The following is a 22,865-nucleotide window of genomic DNA, read 5'->3' on the forward strand; positions in this document are numbered from 1 at the left end:
TCACTACAAATCAGCTCTCCTTCGATAGGATGGTGGGTGGCCCTCTGGGCTCCTCAGACCTTTTAGCAGGAGCTCCGGCCACTGTCACTGTGCAAAGAGCCTGCACTTGGGAAATGAACACTTTAGAGGACCTGCAACTTTATCTAACAGCTGGACAAGTTTCCTGGAAGCATGAGTGCAAACAGAAACCAGAAGAGGCAGACAACCTGGGTTCAAGTCCCAGCTCACTAGACCATTTCCTAGCTCTATGACTTTCTCTCACCTGTAAAATGGGGAGAATAATGCTCTACTACCTGATCATTAGGAGGAAAATTAGCTAATATATGCACAACACTCAGAGCCATGCCTGCTGTCAAGTAAGTTCTCTAGCTTATTATTACTACTGTTGTTACAGGCATGACCACAGAAGGCAAGGGTTTCCTTTCCGTTTCCCTTTTAATCCATACAAAAAGCAAGAGTCAGGAACAAGTACAAAGTCTGCTTCTAGGTTCTACTCTTGGCTAAATTCATCGGAAAACCAGCCCACCTGCTGCTGATCGACCTGACTTTGTCCTGAAGCCCAGACTCCCAAGGGAACTGGGGTCCAGTAAGGGCTTGGAAAGAGCCCCGGCCCCCCACTCTCCACTTTGCTCAGCATGGCAAGTGCTGGGGGCCTTCCTTAAGAGCAGTTCAACGGGTGTCTTAAGACAAGTTAAAATTGGTCCTGGCTGGGTAGCTTGGTTGGTTAGAGGGTCGTCCTAATACACCAAGGCTGCAAGTTCAATTCCTTGTCAGGGCTCATACAGGAATCAACCAATGAATGCCTAAATAAGTGGAACAACAAATCGATGTTTCTCTGTCTCTCTCCTTTCCCCCCTTTCTCTAAAATCAGTAAGTTAAAAAAATTTTTAAGGACAAATTAAAAAATTTTTTTTAAATGTTAGCATGTGAAAAGCTGTTCAGCGCTGCCTGGACTTACTAATAATGTGTTTCGTGTCATCTCTGGGAAATTCCACTGTGTAGAAACACTGCCCCCATCCCTCATTAAAGGCCAAACCGACGAAAACTGAGGCCTGACTGGTTTCCCAAAATTACCCCAGGAACAGAAATTCCCAGCTCTGGTCTCTCCCTGGAAAATGGAGCTGGGTGAGTGGGAAGAGCGCTGGGAGGTCTGGGCTCAGGCCCTTTGGCCTTGAGTATGTTTCCAGACTCCCTGGAGCCTTGGCTTTTCATCTTTCCCTTGGAGTGCAGACTTAGGTGGAAGTAAATACGCACACCTGAGACCCTCCATGACCTGAGCCCTTCGCCCTCCTAACCTGGCACTTGGAAGGCTCTGGAGTGAAGAGCAATGACCTAACTACTTGGCTGCAGAGCCCTGGTCCAGAGACACAGGGACGGTAAGCGCCTCTAGAAGGGTGTTCTCGAGGTGAGACGAGATGACGTGCGTGCATGAAGACCTCACTTAGTGCCTGGCACTATGAGAGCTCTGTGTACATCAGCGCCCTTCTTATCCCCTATTTCTTCCCAGGCAAGCCCCAGGGGAAAGGTTACCACGACCTACACTCCGTTCTTTCTCATGGGGCCTTGACCTGTGGTGTTCCTCTGCCTGGAAAATCATCCCACCCTCTCATGTGTTTAAATCCTATCTCCCTTTAAGACCCGCTGCACACGCTGCCTCTTCCACACAGCCGACTCCTGTCCAGACAAAGCGAACTCTCCTTTTGAACATTCAGAGTTCTGGCAAATACACTCTCTACTGTGCATTAGTACTGGGACATCTTGTCGGGTCTCCTCTCTCTGCTAGGAGATGCCCTTCTTGATGGCAAGGACTAGATCTGCCCACAGTTTCCAACATAAAAGAGGCCAGAGCCTCTGGTAGGAACTCGTTGGAATTGCAAATCCTCAGGTCCACCTCACACCCTACTGAATCAAGAAATCTGGGAGCGGGGCCCAGAAAACTGTGTTTTAATGAGCCCTCCAGGAAATTCAGATGCTTGCCAAAGTTCAAGAACCAGTGTTATAATAAGGGTGTGCTGAATGAATAAGTGACTGTACAAGTGCCATAAAAATGTGCGGGCTGAAAATAACAATAATGACCAGATCCTTACAGCTTCAACCACTGCACAGAAAAGACAGAACCTTCACTCCCTGTCTGACACAAGCCCAGGAATGACCGCTGGCTGAGGTCACAGCAGGCTGAAAAGGCTGAGAGAAAGGGTGATTGATGGCTGAAGCTCAAGGTCTGCACATGCTTGTGTGTCTGTGTAAAGCAGGTGTGTGTGTGTGTGTGTGTGTGTGTGTGTGTGTGTGTGTGTGTGTGTGTGACAGACAGAGACCTTATCACATAAGAGAATTCAGGTAAAACGGTTGGTAGAAATGGTGTTTCCGCCCCCCCGTCCCCACCCCCCCTCCTTTAAGGCCCTCTGCCAAGGATTTTCCTTCCAAAGTAGAGAGACAAAGAGAATAACCCATTACTTTCACATCTGAGGCAAAATTTAGAGGCAATTAGAGGGAGCAAGGTTCAAGGCCACAGAAGGTACAGCCTTGCTGAGAACTGAAAGGGCCCAACACTCAACCTCTCCCCATGCACCTCAGGTGGAGGTCAAGACCCTAACAAGGAGGAAAACCAAAGAATTCCCTGGGGGCTGGGACACTCCCTGAGCGTCTCCTGACCAAGAAGCCACTTCTGGGCCCAGAGGAGAGGAAAGTTTTGCTTTTACAATGGAGCCTTTTCTCCTCGTCCAGACTCTGGGCGCTGCCTGGCCGCCCCCTCTGCCCGACCGACCATAACGGCAGAGACAAGGAGCCCCCTGCGAGGCTCTTCCTCCGGCTTTTCGTAAGCCCTTGGGGTGAAGCACCTGACTCCCAGAATGCCTCCTTGTCATCTCGGTTTCCTGTCCCCAGCACTCCACTACCCTGCCCTAGCTTGGGTGACCCAATTCTGGTGGCTACTGAGTTCACTCTGCCAACAGCCCAGGAGGCTCTGTCAATCTGAGATGGAGCCATCAACTCTGTCCCTTTCCACAGCTGATGCGCCTGGGCCAAGCCCCAGAAACACAGACTGCTGGCTCCAGGGCTTTTCAGCAGCCCAGCTCCAACCTGTTTTAACAAGGGATGGGAGGGAGAATTTGAACCCTGTGGTTGTCTGCACTTTAAAACATTTCAACAGTCTGTCCACCTGGTTTGGTACTCTGTGTTCTCTGGTGAGTTCCACAGCCCCATTCCTTCTATTATAAAACAGCAGCAACCATTCTGGGGCGGGGGGAATAGTCTGCTCTAGACGCCCCCGGGAGTCTCAGTCCTCAGAGGGAAAGACCAGGGTGAAAAGAGGTCCTGTTTGTAAGAACCGCTCCCACTGGCTACAACATCCATTTGCGTGTAGAGAGAACAGCTTCCCAGCCAAGAGTCTGGTTCCTTTCCATTCCAGATAATAGCCCTTCCCGCTGCTTTCTGACCATATCACTGATGTGGGGGAAAAGGGAAAGACGCTGGGGGGGGAAGGGGGCAGACGCGATGGTGGCAACAAGGGCACAGTTTGGCAAACAAGCCCAAAGCTTGTTCCCAAATGGAGGGAGTGAGGGGACGCTAAAAACGATTTGGGGAGATGTCTACCACTTCCCTTCTCCGCAGACAGCTGTCAGAACCACTGCCATGCTGGTCCCGTGGGGCTCTCTGCCCTAAGGGCTCTCCCATCCTCCCATTCTTCCCATTCGTCCAGTATCCTACAGCGTCCTGTCTGACTTCCAAGAAGATCCGAGTACAAAGTGCGTCAGTGAGGTCTGCAAGGTTGGGCCCCTCCCTGAAGACCACAGCCCTGTCGCCACCCTTGTGCACCTCTGGAAGGTCAAGTGGCCCTGGCTTCAACAAACTCCTGAACGCCACTGGCCACGAACATGTTGCAGTGTGTCTTCTTGAATAATCAGTTAATCAGAATACAAGGCAAGACAAGGACTGTCTCCACAGGGCACTCAGCTCACGGGAGTAACAGGGTGAACCACAATCTCTAAGAGACTCAGACCACATCCTCCACTCCTCAGCCCGCAATGTCCGAAGAGCGTCAGAGCTCTCCTCCTCCAGAGTCACCTCTGGAACCTGGAAATGGGTTCTACTTGCCAACATGGCCCCCGGGAGAATAATAAAAAGGGCTGCCCAACCCTGGCTGGTGTAGCTCAGTGGATTGAGCGCGGGCCTGCGAACCACACAATCGCGGTTCGATTCCCAGTCAGGGCACATGCCTGGGTTGCAGGCCAGTTCCCGGCAGGGGACTCACGAGAGGTAACCATACATTGATACTTCTCTCCTTCCCTTCCCCTCTAGAGATAAATAAATAAAATGTTAAAAAAAAAGGGGCCACCCAGTCCACAGCTTTCCAACGAGCAGAGGCACAACCAGGGCCCCTGGCCCCCAAGAAGGCCCCAGGCAAGGACTTACACCAGAGTTCATAGTAGTAGTTGCAGCACTGAGACTGTCCACAGCAGTGTCCAGTGTCACAGATGTAGCTCTGATTGTTGGTGCCCACACAGGTTTCCTTATCCTAAAAAGAAAAAAAACAGCCTATCAAATTATAGCTTTTTAAACACCACTTCTCTCGCCCTGACTAGTGTGGCTCGGTTGGTGGGTCATCTTTCTACAAAAAGAAAGGTCGCTGGTTCGATTCCCAGTCAGGGCACAGGCCTGAGCTGTGGGCTTGGTCCCAGTCAGGGCAGGTTCAAGAGGCAACCAGTCCATGTTTCTATCACATGAATGTTTCTCTCCCTCTCTTTCACCCTCCCTTCGCCCCCTCTCTAAAAATACATAAAATCTTAAAAAAACAAATACTTTTCTTCTCATTCCCCTCATTGTGGTCATCTGCCTACCCTTCACCAAAATGGTTTGTACCAATGTTTATTCCATTAAGAAAAACATTAGAAAGAACAAGCAGACTTAAGGGGGGAAACTAAAGGTTTACTAAAGGGAGAAGAGGGCTCAGCACACAGAGCTGAGTGGCAGAGAGCAGAGGTCTCCCCAGACAGGGTTATGTCACCCTTTTCTATACCCAAGCAGAAACACTCGATGGTCTCGTGTGACTGAAACCCAGCTGGTGGCACGGTGCTGCTGCTCCTGGGATTAGCAGCAGTTTTAAATAAGAGCAGCTTTTCTGTGAAAGTTCCCAGAACAATTAATGCAGTCTGTACTCTGGGATTGGGCTCAGCATCTTGCTAGTCATCCCACCCTCCTTCAAATCACACGATCTCCAAGGTTAATTACTGGATGACTCAAAAGAGAGCTGTAACCACTGCTACTTTTGCTTTGAAGGGGTGACCTGCTGAAGGAACCTAGTCCAGTTTTGAGCCATTAGATTGTGTTTTGCTGATCGAATAATCTCCTAATAATCTTGGCTGCATCTGGGATTCACACTGTCCCTCGTCAGGGGCAGCTACAGAAAGGACACTGCTGAGTGACAACCTGGCAGTTTGCCAGATTTTATTCGCAGCACTGGGGGATGGGTATGGAAGTAGAAAAGGTTTTTTTACATTTCATAGTTAAAAGTTGAAGTACCCCACCAGCCAACCTGAACTTCAGCCCAGCATGTTCTCTGGACCATCATATATATGAGGAGACCCAGAGGTCACCTGCTGTATCTGGCTTTCAACTTTCTTTATTCTAAAGAATTAACACGTGCAGCTCCTGGGCACTGTTTTGTGCCAAGCACCAAGCTGGGTACGAGGGACAGGCAAAGATAAATAAATAAGACAGTGCCCCTGTGCTCAAGAAGCTCAGCATTAAGAAGGGGAAAAAAACCCCTGCTCAGCAAAGAAACTAAAACCATGGTATAGTATTTGCTGCTACTCAGGCTGACCCTGCCCGCAGCGCACATCCGGATGGATGCCTGCCAGTGGAAACTGAGGTCACATGGCCAGCTCCTCCTCTCCCCGCCTGGCTTCACTAGGCTGTCTACTTGGCCAAGGGTATAAACAGGGTGTGCCAGTGACTGTCCACAGGGCCAGAGGCTGGGGAGCAACAGTATAGGCACCAGGAGCCACAGGGAGAGGAGAAGGGCTAAAACACAGACCCATGGCTCAGTGCAGGTGTCCACCACACACCCTCAGGCATTTCCTGATCTTTAAAGGGTCTTACAACAAAGCATAAAGGGGTTTACAAAGACGGAAACGTGGGAAATGCATTTTAAACTCTGAGAATGAGCGGTGCACAATTACCGCAAACCACCCTTCCTCTCTGCCTTCCTGGGTCTGCCACGAACGAACGCGACCACCTAGTGGGGGGCTGTCCAGTGGGCCGTCTGCTGTTGAGGCCTGGAGCCCGTGGAGAAAGCAGATCTGTGCTCACTTCTGGTGGGACACACTCTCTGACTTCAGGGTAAAAGGCTGCTTTCGTTAGGACATCAAAGGTTTCCCCTGAGCCCTGGCAGGTGTGGCTCAGTTGGCAGGAGTGTCGTCCTGTACAATGAAGAGTTGCTGGTTCAATTCCCTGAAGGCAGCAGGTCCGATTTCTGGTCGGGGCACGTACGGAAGGTAACCGACGTTTCTTTCCCTCCTCACCCTCTAACTCCCTCCCTCTAAAAATCGATCAATAAATACAATGAAAAAAACAAACAAACAAGAATCCAGGGATACTTCTGCCTCGGGAAAATCCACCAGATGAGGTCCAGGCTCCACACACACAGCAGCCAACTGGTCCTCAGTGAGGTGTGGAATGAACGTGTCTGAAACCTGAACAAGTGGCATCCTCATGACCTACTGGTGTCAGCTTTTCCCTCGGCTCTTCCTTCCCCCAAGGCAGGAGGCCCGATATAAACAGGACCCCACTCTCTTTCCCAGGGACAGCAGCGCCTACAGAGTTGGAAAATTTTAGTTTAAGTGATAGCTCATAAACTCGGTAATCAATGCATGTAAAAGCTTTTGTTCCAGGAACTGAAGGTGTGACCCACCCTGACTCCAGGAGACCATAAGCAGGTCCACCTTTGTGCCTCAGGGGGGACTGCAAGCAGTTCAATATGGCATCTGAGCCACCGTGCTCCGAGTGAGAGGACCACTGCCTCGGACTCGGGCAAAGACCATGGCCCAGGGCGAGAATGCTGAAGTTTTTTTTAATCCAATTAGCTTTTCCCTGAATTCCAAATCCCTTACCTACACTTTGTTCTCCTTATAAAAAGGGCCATTTTAAAATGGAATTTAAGATGGTCTGTTAGGGCATGAACCCACTATCTTCTCTGATTGCTGGCCATCTGAATAAAGCACCCATAAAGATTCAATCCCCGTCTCTGCTCTTTGGGTCTGGTATTGACAGGCAGCCCGAACGCTGGTGTCTTTTCTGGTTTCAGCAGCACCTTCTAATCCAGAGTGCTTCGAACACTTTTTAACCAGCATATCTTATCCCGTTCTCCCTCTGCTGCTAGATAGAGCCCCCCAGCTGCCTGGGACGGTCTTGATTATGAAAACTGTAATTTTTATGCTGCAGGAGAAAGGAAAGAAGATGGACAGTTAAAAATATAAGTATATGGCCCTGGCTGGTATAGCTCAGAGGATTGAGTGCAGGCCTGCGAACCAAAGCATCACGGTTTGATTCCGGGTCAGGGCACATGCCTGGGTTGCAGGCCAGTTCCCGCAACCATTCATTGATATTTCTCTCCCTCTCTTCTTCCCCTCCCCTCTAAAGATAAATAAATAAAATCTTAATAAAAAACAAACAACTTAAAGGTCATCTAATTTATCTCTTTGAAAAAAGAAAATAGAAATAAAAATATAAGTATATAAGTGGGCTGACAGACCTTTAGCAAATTAAAAAATGAAGATTAGGGGTAGTGGGTTGTGAGTGTCAAGAAGAACTCCTCCAGGGAGAGGGGTTCAGGCACCTTGGTTTTGGTCCGCCCCAGCTCCGCCACAACAGAGGGACATAACTTTGGGTAAATCACTCTGTGGCCCTAAGACCAGTTAAGATGCTCTCTAATGTCCCCTTCAACCCAAGAGGCTTTATTATCCTACCCACCACCCATTCCCTCAGACAAAAGAGCTCCTGAAATCTATGTCTCCCCTCAAAGAGGCAGCAAAGTGACAGCTCAGTTGCTTGGGCATCGTCCCACAAAGTGAAAGGTTGCTGGTTCAGTCCCTGGTCAGGGAGCACACAAGAGACAACTAATCAATGTTTCTCTCCCTCTCTTTCTCCCTCCCTTCCTCCCTTAAAACAAAAGAAAAAGAAAAAAAATGGGGGGGGAAACACGCCACCACAAACAACCAAAGTGACAGCAAAGAACAGTGTGGTGTGCGAAGGCCACTTGGTGCTTCCCCCCACGCCCCGTAGAGAGGAGCTCACTAGTGGGACACCCAGCAGACTCCCACAGGCTCCACAACCACCACGCGGCTCCAGAGCCACCCTGAGGCCGAAGCGAGCACCAGTCAGTCAAATCAGGTGTAAAGCCCAGTTTACTAACAGCCCACAATGCTCACTGACTGTGTGTGAGTGCTTGGGAAGTTACTCAACTTCTCTGAGCTCTTAGTATCAATAGTATCTTTTTGTGAGCCATTACTGCCAGCGTGAAAGACCATGCAAACCACACTCTACATTCACTCAGAATTCTTTCAGAAGAGCCAAGCTCACTGGCAATGTGGGCTGCTCCAGACACACAAAGAATAGAAAAAGGAACTGGAAAGAATGCAATGGAAAGTTCAAATATGGAAAAGTCTCAGCACCCTCTATGATTACTCTTTGCTTTTCTTCAAGCATATCCAAGCATTTTACATAGATTATGTTGTTCAGGCCAAGTCTTGAGGAGTGACCAGTAAATATTCGTCCCAACCCTTCCACCAGAGGAGAACTGGAGAATGAGCGAATGAACTGCACTCTCCCTTCAGGCAGGAGCTCTGTCTCCTTACCCTCCCCGCCCCACCCTCCATGAGCACAGAGCCTGGCAATGAAAGGTTTGCTTAATGAAACCACCGCAATGCGACCTGCACAAAGGCAGAGCAACCAGGAGTGAACAGCATAGCTAACATGTACTGAGCACTTGCTGTGTGCTGGCACTGTTTCAAGTGCTTTCCGAGTATTCCTTTATCGAAGCTTGAAAGCAGCCTTATGAAATGGGTATTATCAGGGAACTGAGGCTGAGAGAGGCTAAGTAATTTGCCTAAGGTCACAGAGCTGCGAACTGGTTTGTCAGACTTCAGAGCCTGAGCTTCTAACTATCATTAAGCTACAGCCTCCTTGGTTAAAGTTATACTTCTTCAGTTGGTTTACCCACCTCAGTTGCTTAATTACAGCCAATAAAGGCTCCAAACCAAATAAAGCCAACATTTTGTCTCTGATGGGAAGATAAGGGCCCAGCCCTTACTCTGGGCTCTCACTCTGGGAACAGGGCCCTCCTCCTTGGCAGCGAGGAAGGGCAACATGTGCGGGACTCCTCCCATTTTTGCCCCTAAAGTTGTATTTTCCACAACGATTTACTGATGGGCAGAATGGGCTTCCTCCCAGTGTGGAACACAGGGCCAATGTTCCCTCCTTCAGCATTTACTGAGTGCCCTGCACCGGCACTGAACCAGGGGTGAAAATGCCTAAAAAAAAGGCCACGACCACTGTCCTTGAGGGGCTTGTAGTCTAAAGAAAAAAGATAATGCAATCACGAAGCTAAAACTGCAACCAGGAAGGGAAAATACAGCGAGAGTCCACAACAGATAAGAACTAGGGGCCAGTCAGGAAGGTCCAAAGTGGTTTCTGGGAGGAAGGTAAGTTGGAACTGAGATTGTCAGGGTGGTTGGGAAGTGAGCGACTAGGGAAGAGGGACAGGAAGAACATTCCAGGCTGAGGAAATGAAAGAAGCAAAGCCCTTTGGTTAGGAGTGGTTGAGGAAGTAGGTAGGAAAGTTAAGTAAGTGGGGACCACACTGTGCAGGGAGGTGACAAGATCACATCTGCCTTTTAAAGACACCTTCCTCCTGGCAGTTTTCACTTGCATAAAACTCCATGCCAAGAGGGTAAAACTTTACATAAGTGAACTTTCTGCAAAGAACATGTGCTTCTAGGCCAAGGTCTTTTACCTCAGGAAGGACCATACTGATGACTGTTAGGGCTCTCGTGTGAGAGAGCTGTGAGCATGTGCTTTCAAGCCCTGGTACCACAGTGACTGGCTCCAACAGACGGGACACCTCTGGTCACCAAACAAAAAGCACGGGCACAAAAAAGCAAGAATGACCACCACAGGCCTGGAAAGAACACTTTTCACAATGGAAAAGGATGAACAAACAGTATGCCTTTTGCACACATGCAAAAAATTACCGCATCTCTTTGGTGGCGGCATATTTGCGGGACTAACAACATTCTCCGTAAGAGTTTCCAGGTGTTACAGCAGCGATCCCTGGCTAAGCCACAGCAACAGTCAACTCAATCAGCACGAGGACTTCCAAAGTGCCAGCACAAAAGGAGGCACTGGGCAGTAACAGCCGTCCAGGCCTGGCTTTAATTTGCCAATTTCTGGGGCTGGAAAGCTCTGCCAGCAGCTGGCAACGGCATCTTCATGTCCTTAGTAAAGCACTGAGTTTCAAAGTAAAAAACTAGGAAAATTAAAGTATTTCACAGGATGCTAAAGCACAGGAGGCCAACCAACTAGCTACCCTGGCTGCTAGATATGGATGAATTTGAAGCACCACCTCTGTCTGGCTTTCCTTATGGGGAAAAGAAACAGTTTCCAATGGAAACATCCAATTCCACAAATCATATAAGAAATATATATATCTCCTCCTTCCCCATGTGCCAGGCACTGTGCTGGATGCCACAGCTACGGCAATGAGCATGAGATTCTGGGAGAAGAGATCCTGCCTCTGGCTATACGGCTGGGTAGGTAACTTAAAAATTCTTCTGTCAAAACCCTAGAAATACTAGATATATAACAGTATCTATTTATTTAACCATACAGCTGAGCTTGCACAAAAGCAAGGAGGGTTCCCAGGAGCCAAAAATGTTGTGGGGAACTAGAAAGTACACTGGTAAATGAGCGCAAGCCTTTCCAGCTGCCCTGGAAAGGGGCTGTTTGTTCCCCGGCCGCCTACCTGACTCTGGGAGTTGGCACTGAGCGCCCGTATCAAGTGAGGATCCTCAGAGAGAGAGAGCAGAATGGAGAAAAGAGCCCACTGGCAAACAATGACAAAAACTCTGAACTGAGAACAAAAAAGAATCTCCTCTAAAAATCTGTAACCATAGGCCTTTCTGCAAGCTAGTTTGAGACTTGAACTGTAACTACTACATGGTCTGAGAATCCCCAACCCAAAAGTTAACACCTCCAAAAAAACTGGCCCTAGGCTGGCAGCAACTCTGTGACATTTGGCAAAGAAATGTAAAACTGTGATATGACCTACCCTCAGTCAGGGCATGAAGGAGTCCCACAAATAAAGCTCGGTTGTATTTTGAACTTCAAAATACAAATATTTATGCATAAATAATATATCAAAATATATATCAAAAAGACCTGAGAAATTCAAGAGCAGGATAAGACTTCTTGAAAAAGACAAGATAATAGAATGAGCAGATAAACTATAAAATATAAGCACGTTTCCAATACTTAAAACCAAAAAGAATAAAAAACATGAGAAAAGAACATACTGAAAAAGAGACAGAAAACAAAGTTGGGGGAAAAATAAAACTTGTAGAAAAGTAGTTACCGAAATTAAAAACTAGACAGATGGATAACACAGAGATTAGACTAAGGTAAAGAAAGAATTGGTGAGCTAGAAAAGAGATGTGAGAAAATTACCGAACAAAGGGCTTCTACCAATTAAGAAAAAACATAGAAGTGGCGAATGAGAAGTAAAAAGCTCAAGAAAGAAAGGAGAATGGAAGAGAGGTAATATTTAAAGAGATAATTTAAGAATTTCCATGGGGAGAGGGAAGGAGGAGAATGGGGGGAAAGGTACAGGGAATAAGAAGCATAACTGGTAGGCACAAAATAGACGGGGAAGGTAAGAATAGTGTAGGAAATAAAGAAGCCAAAGAACTTATGACCCATGGACATGAACTAAGGGAGGGGAAGGTTAGAGGGGGCATTTAGGGTGGAGGGGGACAAAGGGGAGAAACAACGGGACAACTGTAAAGGGGATAGCATAATAAAGAAAATATACTTAAAAAATAAAATTTTATTTTAAATTAAAAAGAAAGGAATTCCCAGAACTGATGAAAGACAGGGAATTCTCAAACAATAATAAACTCATATCTGGGCACACTGTTTGAAACTGGACAACTACACAAAGACAAAAAGACCTTAAATACATTCTGGTGAAGACAAAAGAAAATTTCACTTGTTAAAGTGAAATTAGAGTTTAAAGTAGTGTATTCTATTAATAGACTATTATTACACTTATGAAGCTTAAAAATAAGCTTCATAAGTATAATAAAATAGAAAACAAAAATAATATAGAAAATATAATAAAATTGTTAGGTACTGCTTAAAAATAAGCTTCATAACTATAACAAAATTATAGAATAGGATAGGACAAAGGACCTTCGACGGGGCAGCCAGGAAAGGCTTCCCTAAGAAGGGGACATCTGAGAGGAGCCCTGAATCGAGAAGAAGCTGGCCTCAGCCGGCCCACGGGACCAGGGCCCCAGGCATGCCAAGTGCACCAAGAGACGTCAGCGCAGGGATGAGCCTGGTGCACTCAAGGGAAAGAAAGCGGATTAACGAGGCGGAGCACACGAAAACGAAATCGAAATCGAAATCGAAATCGCAGGAAGAGAGGCGTGAAGGAAGAGCTGAGAATTCAGTAGAAGCCAGCTCTTAAGTGCTTTGTACACCATTTAAAATAATACCCAAAGTACCACAGTTTGTAAATTCACTGTTGGCTAAAATAGCTATGTTCTCCCTAGCTCATGGCAATTTGTATAAATGTCAAAATATTTTTGCAACCTTTCAATCTGGGTCCCTTCATTTTTCTTTTCTTTTTTTTTTTTTTGCTCCCCCCACCCCGCCCCCATTACTCAAGTTGTGGCTTCTAGTGCAGAGTAAGCAACAAACTCAACATTCCTCCTATTTCTGAGTCAGGAATGGCTTTCCAGAAAGCAGACCCAATATCTACCACTGACTTTGGTAATGCTCTGTAACCGAAGGGTAACAAAGTCTTCACCAACAAGACAGACTGGAAATGACTGAATGAGAAAAGACAGTAAGAAACTTAAACTTAGAATCGGCTATTTTTTGTTCTATCCCGGGCAGAATCTTTCTGAAAAGGCAGCACTCCCAGGTCCTCCAAAAAAGCCTTGGTGATGGTCATAAAACATGTTCCTTAGAGTTTTGTGGATTTACCTCTCTTTTACAACAAGAGTTAGGCTCATGTTTGCCCTGATTCTGGTTTTAAGGCTGTTTGCAGAGCTGGGGAAAACAAGGATTGTTCAAGGGCACACATTCTGAAGTGGGTGGAAGAAGTCACGGAGGAGCTGGGGGGGGGGGCGGGGGTAGGGGAAGCAAGCCCTGGCAGAGCCATGATTCGGGCGAGGAGGCATGGCCTGTCAGTCTCATTTCCCTCCCTCTGAGGGGAGGGATTGTTAGGCGCTGGTTTTGTCTCCATCACAATATATACTGCACATGACAGTGACGCCCCAGCCTTTCGGATAAAAGGCAGGACATTGCTAATAAGGTACCCAGTCTGCTGTGTATGGAGCTGGGATATTAGGAACGAACTTTTATGCTGTTTGGTGGAGTTCAGTAATTTTCCAAAAGGACCTTAGCTGAGGGGCAGGCTGCCCTACACAAACCAGTAAATCTCATCCAACAAGGTTCAGCCTCATCCCCCACACTCGGCACTGTGCCCTTAGGGCCCCTACACTTCAGCTTCCTGGGCTCAGGAACACCCTGTCTGCCACCCTCTAGTTGGAAAGTGCCTTTAAGGATAAAGCCAAAGACTGGATGGAGCTACTGACAGACTTGAGAAAAGCCTGAGGCAGCTGCTGCTTCAAGATTTGGCTGTGTGATGCTGAAGGGGAGTCCCAGGGGCCTCGGGTGTGGTGGGGACAGGGGTGCTCTCACTGCGATCTGTGATGGCCTCTGGAACCATCCCATCAGTCTTCCCTTAAGAACGATGCTCTGCAAGCATCTGAGGAAGGGCGGCACAGTGAGTCCGAACTAAATAGGGCCTCGCACACATAAGCGAATAGGCCCAAACTAGCAATGAACACAGACAACAAATGCAACGCAACAGAGATGTGTTGTTTCCCACGAGCCCCACATCACCTGGGGTGTTCGTTAAGAATGTCACTAGAGAGCCCCTGGGGGCAGAGACCAAGGATTTGCCTTTTAGAACACAGTCCACTGATTAGGTTCACACATGTTCAAGTTTGAGAGCCACTGCCCTAGATTTCCAATAAACATAAAATACACACAGTTCTTGCCCCTAAAAGTGGAATAGTCTAATATTCTTTTTCTAGAATCCCAAACACATCCCAACACAGTTACCCTCAGAGTAGCCACTTAGAATCAAGACGCATTAACTTATTTCTAATCTTTCTGCCTTGGGCCAAACACAATTTTTATATCAATTTTCTTTATTGATTTTTAGACAGAGGAAGGGGGAGAGAGAGAAAGAGAAACAACGATTCCTTGTTCCACTCACCCATGCACTCACTGGTTGAGTCTTGAATATGCCCTGACCGGGGATTGAACCCGCAACCTTGGCATATTGGGACGACTCTCCAGCCAACTGAGCTACTTGTCCAGGGCTCATAATTTTTCTTTTTAAAGTAACAGAGCAGTTGGGTATACTCCTATCCTCACCAGCACTGCTGCTGCCAAAGCTGCATTGAAACTGGATCCTCATTAAATGGCCCCCAGAGTAGCCAGCAAGAAATTAAAATCCATTTCCTGTGTTGTTATTAGGAACCTGAATAACAAACTCAGATAAAGCCACTTCACCCTGGTAGGAAAATCCCAGAACAGAGACTGGAAGTTGCAGCACACCCATGGTTTCACTAACGGCTAGACTACTCGTCAGCGTACAAGTGCAAGCAGGCCTGTGGGGGTCGGAGGGCCTGCAGCAGGATGGGATATTGGGTTCACGGGCCACTCTTCCCCGACCCCAACACGTAGAAGGAAAAGCAGTCCTGCTTTTGCGGTACCCCTTGACCCTGGGCAATCCCTCAGCACTTCGGCCAGAGCTGGTGCAGAGAGCCGAGACACACACCAGCAGGTAGCGGTGCCTCTGGCTGGGCAGGCGGGCACTTCAGCCGGCTGCCATGTGTCCACAGGTGGTCCGAGGAGGGCGGGTCCTTTCCTTCCCATGCAGTATGACCGCCCGTCCTGCTTGACAGCAGAGATTGCACACGGGGTGGTGGTGGTGGTGGTGGGCGGGGGTGGGGGGGCGCTCCGGACACAGCAGGCCCACTAATCAGTTCTATACCCACAATTTTCCTTGTTTCGATTTTTTAAGAAATGAAATTGTCAACATTTTAAGATGAAAACAATGCACACAGAAATTCGGATTCCCAGCTTCTCTTGAAAATTCAAGACCCACATGTTGGGACCTTAGGGCCAAATCAGTCCTAGTCACAGACGCCCCTGAGCTCTGACGGCACCACGGCCTCCCTCAGTCCTGCTGTCCAACACCCCCTCCTCTGCTCGACTCGAGCACATGCCTGCCTGGCCCCTGTGGGCATCTGGCTACTTCTCTTGCTCTCAAGTTCAGTCACAGACCACCCATCCCTTTACCTTGAGGTTCAGACATGGTGCAGAGGCCCGAATGCAAACAGCAGACATCTGAATTCACTACACTGAGGCTTGAGAAAACCTTCCCCAGGACATGTAAAACAGGTACCTGGACAAAGAGAGGGCCCCCTTTCCTGAATGTGGGAGCCACCTCTGCAGAATCAGGAAAACCTCTTGCCACCACACTCAAGAGGTGTGACAGAGAACCAAGTCCTGCCTGGTGACTGCGCTCTCAAGCACTTGGCTGGGCTTTCCTTTGTGGCTGATGTGCTTTACAAGAGCTTCACCAGTTTCATTTGACAGTGGAGCGGCACACGCGGGGTTTCGGGGACACGGTCCTTCCCCATTTTAAGCAAAATTTTAACTTTAACCTCATTTTTTAAAAGATTTTTATTTATTTATCTTTAGAGGGGAAGGGAAGGAGAGAGGGAGAGAAGTATCAATGTATGGTTGCCTCTCCTGCGTCCCCTGATGGGAGCTGGCCTGCAACCCAGGCATGTGCCCTGACTGGGAATTGAACCGTGATTCGTTGCTTCGCAGGCCCGTGCTCAATCCACTGAGCTAACTTTAACCTCATTTTTTGGTCAGCAGTTCTCTCCCCCCGCAGCAGGCCTTGTTGGGAGCTAAAGAAAAAATGTCCAGGCCTGCCTGGAGTGTCTGTGCGTCTGGAGACCAGAGGCAGAGACCCAGTGCCTGTAAGCAGGTCCACACGTGTGACAAGGAAACAGTTGACTTCTACCTTAGATAAAGGGCCACAGAGTACAAACGGTCTCCCTACCCTGGCTGGTGTGGCTCAGTGCACTGAGCACCTGCCTATAGACTGAAAGGTCGCCAGTTCGACTCCCAGTCAGGGCACAAGCCTGGGTGGTGGGCCAGGCCCCTAGGTGGGCATTCAAGAGGCAACCAATCAATGTATCTCTCGCACACTGGTGTTCTCTCCCTCTCTTCCTCCCTCCCTTGCCCTTTCTCTAAATATAAATAAAATCTTTAAAACATGGTGTCCCTGCAAACAGATACAAGATTAAAAAGAAAACCACACACACACACACACACCTTCAGATTCCAGAGGCTCCAAAATACTCTGAACAACTTTAAAGATCTTCCTTTTTGAACTGAGACCTTACACTTAAAAATTAAAAGATAATTTAGGAGAGAATTTAGTATGTTATCAGAGACAGATTAATAAAATAATGTGGCCTCGCCCTGGCGGTTGACTCAGCTGGTTGGAACATCGTCCCATACATATGGTTGTGGGTTCAATTCCCACTCGGATGGGGCACCGGGAGGCAACTGGTTGATGTTTCTCAATCTCTCTCTCTAAAGTCAATAAACATCCTCAGGTGCAGATTAAAAAGATAAAACAGCTATTCTTTAAGCTGCATAAAGCTATTTGGGCACCACTGAGGCCCTACCCTTCAGGAGGCTGCTTATACAGATTATTCAGACGAAGCGATAAAACGCCAGTTTCAGAAGAGCTGGGTCTTATCTACTGGCCATAAAAAATTAACCCCACACCTATACTCTTGACCAGACATAGTCCCTGTTGATTAGGGGCAACCAAGATGTCACGCTTCTAGCCCCGGCTGGAATGGCTCAGTGGATTGAGCGCTGGCCTGTGTACCATACAGTTATAGGTTTGATTCCCAATCAAGGCACATGCTTAGGTTGCAGGCTGGTTCCCCAGTAGGGGGCATGAAAGAAGCAACCACACACTGATGTTTCTCTCCCTCTTTTTCCCCTTCTTCTCCTCTCTAAAAATAAAATAAATAAAATCTAAAAAAAAAACAAAAACATAAAAAAAAAAGTCACGCTTCTAAATCTCCAAGCAGATAATCGACACATATTGTTTAGAATGCAGCAGAAGGAAAGCACACCTATTTCCCCTTTATAAACCATCCCGCTTCCCCCAAGGCCTGTGACTCCTATGGCTGCTGCTCCCTAAGCAGAGAGGAGCCCCCCACTCATCCCTAGTTTCCAGCTCAGAGTTCCCACACTATTGGCGCTGGGAGCCAGATCGCTGTTCGCTACAAGGCCTGTCCTGCACCTCTCAGGATGTTTATCAGCAGGGTCCCTGGCTTTTCCTCACTAGACGCAGGTAGCAACACTGCCCACCCCTTGTTATAACCACCAACGATGTCCAAACATTGCCAGAGGTCCCCTGGAGAGGGAGCAGAGTTGCTCCTAGTTCAGAACCACTGTTCCAGACAAATCTTACCACACAGTTTGGTGCAGAGCCGTGTTCCACCCAGTCTTGCTGCCCGATGACTCACGGGCTCCCCATCCCTCTGTAAGCCCCGAGAGCAGGACTGCCATCCATCTCCCAAGTGCACCTGCCCTAGTGAGGGATCAGACACGCTACCCACCCCTTCAGAAAGTACTGACCCTGGGGGCTGAGGGTCAAGTACCTCCAGGGGCTAGTCCCTGTCCTGGGGTGGGCCTCAGCCATGAGGCAGAAGGAGGGATCCTCCAAGCGTTAGGCCAAATCTCACATGACCACTGCGAGACCTACCCATGGCTCTCTGGCCACCACAGGTTTATAGTAACTCAGCATAATCTGAGCCCGGCCCATAAATCTGGAACCTCACCCAGAGACCAGGGAGTGATCGCATCTTCTATTTTTGTTGGCAGCCTGCCCCTTCACCATGCTCCAGAGCCACACCCAAGGAGCAGGAGGTCACAGGTACCCACAGCACTGCCTGGTGGGTAACCAGGGATTTCCAAACCCTTGCTGAAAACCACACGATACGCTGGGCAGTAATGGAAACCGCAATGACACGCTGTGTTTCCCAGCTCAGTGGAAGCTCCTGAGAGGAGTGTGTTAAGCAAGAGAATCAAACAATAATAAATACCCTGGCCTCCTTGATGCAGTGCCCAAGAGAAAACCAGTGTCTTTATGCAACACAGGCCCAGCAAACCCTTAGGCACTTACAGGAAAGTCACGGTGTCACACTCCAGAATTATCAAAGCCTGCTGCCCTCTCTCCTGGAATGCATACAGCTTTCCACCACTGCCCTGCCTCTCCCTGTCAGTTAAAAGAGCAAGACAGGTCACGCCAATCACCTAAGATTGAATCACCATTTCCAGAAAGCAGCAACAGAGGCCTCTGGTGAGGTCCAGGGTGCAAGCCCAGTTGAGCCCTGCCCAGAGAAGCAAAGCCAGAGAGGGGCACAGAAATGGCCAAAGCCATCAACCTGCAGGGCTGTTCCCCCTGCAAATGAGCACAGGGCCTAGAAGCCCTGGGCGTAGAGTTAAGAAACCAGGATCTGGCTAGTAGGGAATTAGGGCAGGAAAAGAAATGCTACAGCCCAGTTTTTTAAGTAGTCCAAAATCATCCTGTTTTTCTGGACGAAAATTTACCTCTTCAAGGGAAAGGGGTGGGACGGGCTGGGTCAAACACAAGGGATACCACTAGAGGAAGTGAATGTTTTCTTTGGCTCTGCTCTGGATATAAGTTTCAAAATCATCAGACAGAGTCTTCCTTTCTACTAAATTATTGTCCAGTCCCCTGGTTTCTCTTTGCTTTGGTAACAGGAATGTGATGAAAAACAAGCCACATTCCTCTAAAAAAGCCCCTTCTTGCCACAGAGATGGTTGGGGTCTAAAACTTCACCTAAAAAGGCTTCAATGACAGCCACCCTTCCTCGCCTTTAGGGGACAGTAGGAAACGGAGGTGTTCGGTGGTGCCGTCATTTACAAGACTTTTACAAATCAGTCCCGAGAAGGGTTTTGGCTCCAACCTCAGGTGGTACAAACAGCGAGTGTCACCTTGGGCTGTGCTCCACCACGTACAGCCACTTCTCTTCCAAGCAGGGTCTTGCCCAATCTGTCCTGAACCTGGGAGAGAGGCTACGCACACACAGGAGGACACCGATGACTAGGAGTCAACACTCAGTCCCCTGCTGACCACAGGGCAACACAGGGCGAAGGCTGGCGGCGGACGCTGGTGCAGGTGCCATACCAGGACCTGCACGAGCAGGACAGCGCTGGGACAACCTAGTCCCGTCACCTGTGTGATCCTGAAGAGGCGACACCTCGAATTTCAGTGTCCTCATGGGTGGCTGTCTGGATGAAATAATAAAAGTATCACGGAAGTGTCGGCTAATGTACAGCGGTGTGGTGGGTAAACAAGAGGCTGGCAGATCCCCCCTCCCTCTGCCTGAGGCTGGCTCTCACCACTGTACCTCAAGGTTGTCCCTGCGAGACCCTCAGAGCCCCCACTGTGCCCAGGGAGCGAATGGGGTTCAACATGCTGGTCGCCCTGACAATCAACCTCGGGCCAGCCAAGGGGCTGTAGGTAGGTACCAGTGTCCCCTTGCCAGAGTGCAAACAGCTCCTTGGGCCAGAAGTTGGTCCCTCTTAGATGTCCCGACCCATGACAGATTCCAACGTGGCAAGGGCACGTGGCCCAAGAGTGCCACGCCTACCCTGGTTCTGTCGGAGCCCACTCATTGCCAGTATCAGGGATAAAGCATCTCACTTTATCGGTGTGGACAACTGGGGACACAGGGAAAGGCGACACTCCGAGGTACAAGTTATAAATTATTTCCTGCCTTCCACCGACTAGAACTTATCTCGTCAACTGGTGGCCCCACACCTACAGTGCCATAACTGAGACAGCTGGACTGTGAAGGGCTGCCCGCAGAGAGCCACCTCTCCATTCTTCTGAACACCATGAGCACTCTGTCCCCCTCGCCTGTCACTCAGCAGCGCCACCTGCCGAATGCCCAGTTTCCTGCACACTTGTTCTCCTACCTGAGTGTAAACTCTTTGGGGGCAGGGACCGAGTTTATACCTCTCTGTACACACAACATGCTTTGAATAGAATAGAAGCACAATACTTTTCCGATACAGAATGTTGGTCACAAGAATCCTCCAGCCTTGTGAAAATCAATGCCTTCTGAATCAAACAGGAAAACAAATTCATGCAAATCAGCAGACTGAGAACATTCTATTGCAATCTTGTGCTCTAGAAATGAGTCATCCATCTGTTAGGTATACATGATAAATTCTCTCTTAACCAGAAAACTCATTTTCTGATCTTGCCAGATAATAAAAGAACCGCACACACTCAATGGAGTGTTTTATCTAAAATTTGTACATGGTGCCATTCCCAGAAAGTTCGGCAGGTGACGCTCTTCCGAACTTCAGCTCCTTTCTTAAGCACAAAGGCCATTCTTCAGTCAACGCTGCATTAGTTCTTCCAAAGCAGGTTAATACAGCTCCCTGGAAGGAAGCGACAGGTCTCTCCTCCCTTTACAGACACTGAGTTCATGCCACAGAGGAGACCAAAGAGCCCCAACACTTTCCTCCTCTGTGACATAAGGGACAACAATACTTGCTGAGCCAAGTTCTTTAACACCAAGACTCAAGAGAGAACAGTTTCCTTTCTCATCCACAGGAGAAAACAAAAACACTCCCAACCTGATCTGTCTAGAATGCTCTTTCCCCAGCTCCCGAGTCTGGCAAACTCCCACTCACCCTTCAAGATTCAGATCAGGTATCACCTTCTCAGGAAAGCCTTCCAAGCCATTGCCCCTCCTCCAGCCTGATTTACACGCTTTCCCACCCACAGCTATCAGGGTCCTGGGGACTCCTCAGCTCCAGTCTCAGCACATTGTCCTGTCATTATTTCCTTGTACTAAAAGGGGGCTGGGGAGGGGGTCTCTCAAAGTGTAACCAGAAACTACCAGGGTCAGAAACACCCTGAGAACTTCATAGAAATGCATATCCCTGATTCCCACCTGAGACCTACTGAATCTGCATTTTAATGAGCCCAACTCACAGGCCATTGTTATGCATTTTGAGAAGAACTGCATTTGAGTGTGAGCTTCCAAGACGTAAGGACTGTGCTTTAGTTTGTCTTACCTTGACCCCATTCCTTAAGAGTTCAAAATCTCCGTGCAGTGGCATTCTTCAGTAAATGCTGCATGCCTGAGAGTCTTCACAGATCAAAACGCAGTGCGCACCCAGCGGTATCTTATCTGGCCCTCGGGCTACCCAGAAACAACCTTCAGAAAATGTGCCCCAGCTGGAACGACCCAGCAATCCTACTCCACCCTCTCAGACACTGGGCAAAGCAGTCTAGGCAGTGAGAAAAATCTTCAGGCTTTCGAATCAGAAAAACAGGGTTTAACCTGGCAGGATAGCTAAATCAGTTGGAGTGCCCTGATCCGCCCAGGTTGAGGGGTGGTCAGGGCACACACGAGAATCAACCAGTGAACGCATGGATGGGTGGGTGGGGCAGGTCTATGTTTCTCTCTCCCTTGCTCTTCTTTCTAAAATCAATGAATTAAAAAAAATTTAAGAGGAAATTCTCCTTAAAATCAAAAGGACCCTTCTAGAAGATTTCTACTAAAAAAATAAATAAGTAAAAACAAAACAACAAAAGGTTTTAAAAAAAACACAAAACCTTCAACTACCATTTCCCTAACTTCCAAGCAACTTCGGGGCCAATTGCTTACATGTGTAAGCCTCAGGTGCACTTCTGTGGAAACGAAATCACACTATCCATCACATAAGACAAGACTGTGAGTTATGTGGATTAAAGGAAAAAGGATTAAAAAGTACATACATATTATGTGATAAAGACTAATTACATATTTAGCTCATGTCATTTTTTAAAAACAGAATTATCACCAAGTAATCTTTAGAAAGCTAGCTTTTATGGAGGTGCAATAAAGAACAGTTACACTGTCAGACACATAAGTGACAGAACATAAAAAATTATGGAACCAAAATACTCAAGGTTTTTCTAGACAAGGCTTGACCCACAGAAGCCTGGGCAGAAAGGGCCTTCAGGAGGTCCTCCAGTTCAGCCTTCTACCAGGAACCTGCCCAGAAACAAGAGCTGAAGATTCACCTGCTGCTGATCCTGAGACGCCCCCCACAGCGACCAACCACTGTGCCCTCGTGCTTAACGAGTAGAGGGTACTGGATGTCCCCTTCTTGCCCCCCAATACATAAAATTAATAGTATATTAGTGCAGACCTGGCTGTATGCCTCAGTGGACTGAGTGCCAGTCTGAGCACCAAAGGGTCGCCGGTTCAATTCCCAGTCAGGGCACATGCCTGGGTTGTGGGCCAGGAATTCAGTGGGGGGCGAATGAGAGGCAACCACACATTGATATTTCTCTCCCTGTCTTTCTCCTTCCCTTCCCCTCACTAAAAAAATAAATGAATAAAATCTTTAAAAAAACTGTTTTAGTGCAGTCAGCC

General features: G+C 48.1%; 1 protein-coding gene across 2 annotated transcripts in view; it reads right to left on the bottom strand.

The window, feature by feature from the left end:
• The window catches only part of WBP1L (WW domain binding protein 1 like), a 35,569-nt gene that overhangs the window by 10,447 nt on the left and 2,257 nt on the right, over positions 1 to 22,865 (bottom strand). Inside the window, exons 1-2 of one of the 2 annotated variants that reach the window (XM_037064031.1) lie at positions 21,517 to 21,576; positions 4,411 to 4,513 (exon numbers count right to left, since the gene is read on the bottom strand). In XM_037064031.1, coding sequence (XP_036919926.1) covers positions 4,411 to 4,513; positions 21,517 to 21,561 — 148 coding nt within the window. In that variant the 5' untranslated portion in view covers positions 21,562 to 21,576. Of the gene's footprint in view, positions 1 to 4,410; positions 4,514 to 21,516; positions 21,577 to 22,865 lie in introns of those variants that run through there. The other variant, XM_037064032.1, reaches the window with a different exon arrangement.

The sequence above is a fragment of the Sturnira hondurensis genome, unplaced genomic scaffold (genome assembly GCF_014824575.4).
Source record: "Sturnira hondurensis isolate 20B ecotype Veracruz unplaced genomic scaffold, ASM1482457v3 Scaffold0014854, whole genome shotgun sequence".
Lineage (NCBI taxonomy): Eukaryota > Metazoa > Chordata > Mammalia > Chiroptera > Phyllostomidae > Sturnira > Sturnira hondurensis.